The 1,134-nt window shown below is 38.1% G+C and overlaps 1 protein-coding gene across 1 annotated transcript in view; it reads right to left on the reverse strand.

Moving 5' to 3' along the window:
• The window catches only part of RSPO2 (R-spondin 2), a gene marked incomplete at its 3' end in the record, with an annotated part of 35,843 nt that overhangs the window by 12,488 nt on the left and 22,221 nt on the right, over window positions 1-1,134 (reverse strand). Inside the window, 1 exon segment of the mRNA XM_010179678.1 lies at window positions 1,078-1,134. This exon segment is cut by the window's right edge and continues 10 nt beyond it. Within this exon segment, the coding sequence (XP_010177980.1) occupies window positions 1,078-1,134 (57 nt within the window).

Consider the following 1,134-nt stretch of genomic DNA (forward strand, 5'->3'; position numbering starts at 1 on the left):
TCATTGCACAGGCTGGGACAGCGCCAAGCAGCTCCATGAGTGCCCCATCTCCAGCCTGGGCTGCCACGGAGTGACCTCACGTGGGTCTCAAGATTATGTGAGATGTGAAAGCCAGCATCCACTTCTTCACAATGTGGTGTGTCCCAGTGACATGTCACAGTACTGAGAGGGAGAGGGCTGTGCATTTCACATGCACTTGATTATTCGAGGAAGCAAAGAAAAGCTATTTCTCACTTCAGGTTCTTAGGTTTGGTGACCTAATTCTGGTTAGGCTATGACACGCAGAAAAAATAAAAATACCACAAACACGAATTAGAGTTAATAGCAATGATTAATAAACCATATGAATAATACTCCATATGAGCATATGGAAAAATCAGTATCGGCACAACTGCCAGACAGCAGTGAAATAATGTGTAGAGATACCAGAGCACTCATTGGTTTTAACAGTTGTGCTTCTAGGCAGAAACATGCAAACAGGGAATCTTGTTGCACATTAGCAGGTTGTAAATTTCCAAATAAAATGCAGTACTAAAAGTGAAAGGTTGGTTGGTTGGTTTTAACAGTACATCTGTTTTATTAAAATAGCAACACTTACATATTAAAGTATGTCTGGTGTGAGGTGTCTGGTCACCTGAAATTTGTATGGGAACAAAAAGCATGACAAGAAGCCCACCCATATATCAGTGCATATACTGACCAGTACCTACACGAGGCACTGTTAAATCGATGCTTTAATCCTTTTTATTTTCATATAATGGGAATTTATTTGTTAAAACTAGGAATATATGTTTAAATCACCATTCTTTCCTAAATTTCCCTTCTAACTAAAGAAATGACAATAAAAGTAACAAGAATAAAAACTAGGTTTATCCACCAACTATTTAATTTACTGAATGTTACATATCTTGGAATGAGCTGGGATGTTCTTAAGCAAACAAGTTTTATGATGATCTTGAGACATCTGTGAAAATATCATCATGTTCCACAACACATCATCTTAAAAACTGAACGTGAATTATGGCCTTCCTATAAAAGTGAATGTAAGCATTCAAGAAAAAAACCCCAAAAACTCACTTGAACATCTGTTCATATCTGGTGTTCGGAGTCCGTAGTACCCTGATGGGCAGGAAT

The sequence above is a fragment of the Mesitornis unicolor genome, unplaced genomic scaffold, assembly GCF_000695765.1.
Source record: "Mesitornis unicolor isolate BGI_N332 unplaced genomic scaffold, ASM69576v1 scaffold2220, whole genome shotgun sequence".
Lineage (NCBI taxonomy): Eukaryota > Metazoa > Chordata > Aves > Mesitornithiformes > Mesitornithidae > Mesitornis > Mesitornis unicolor.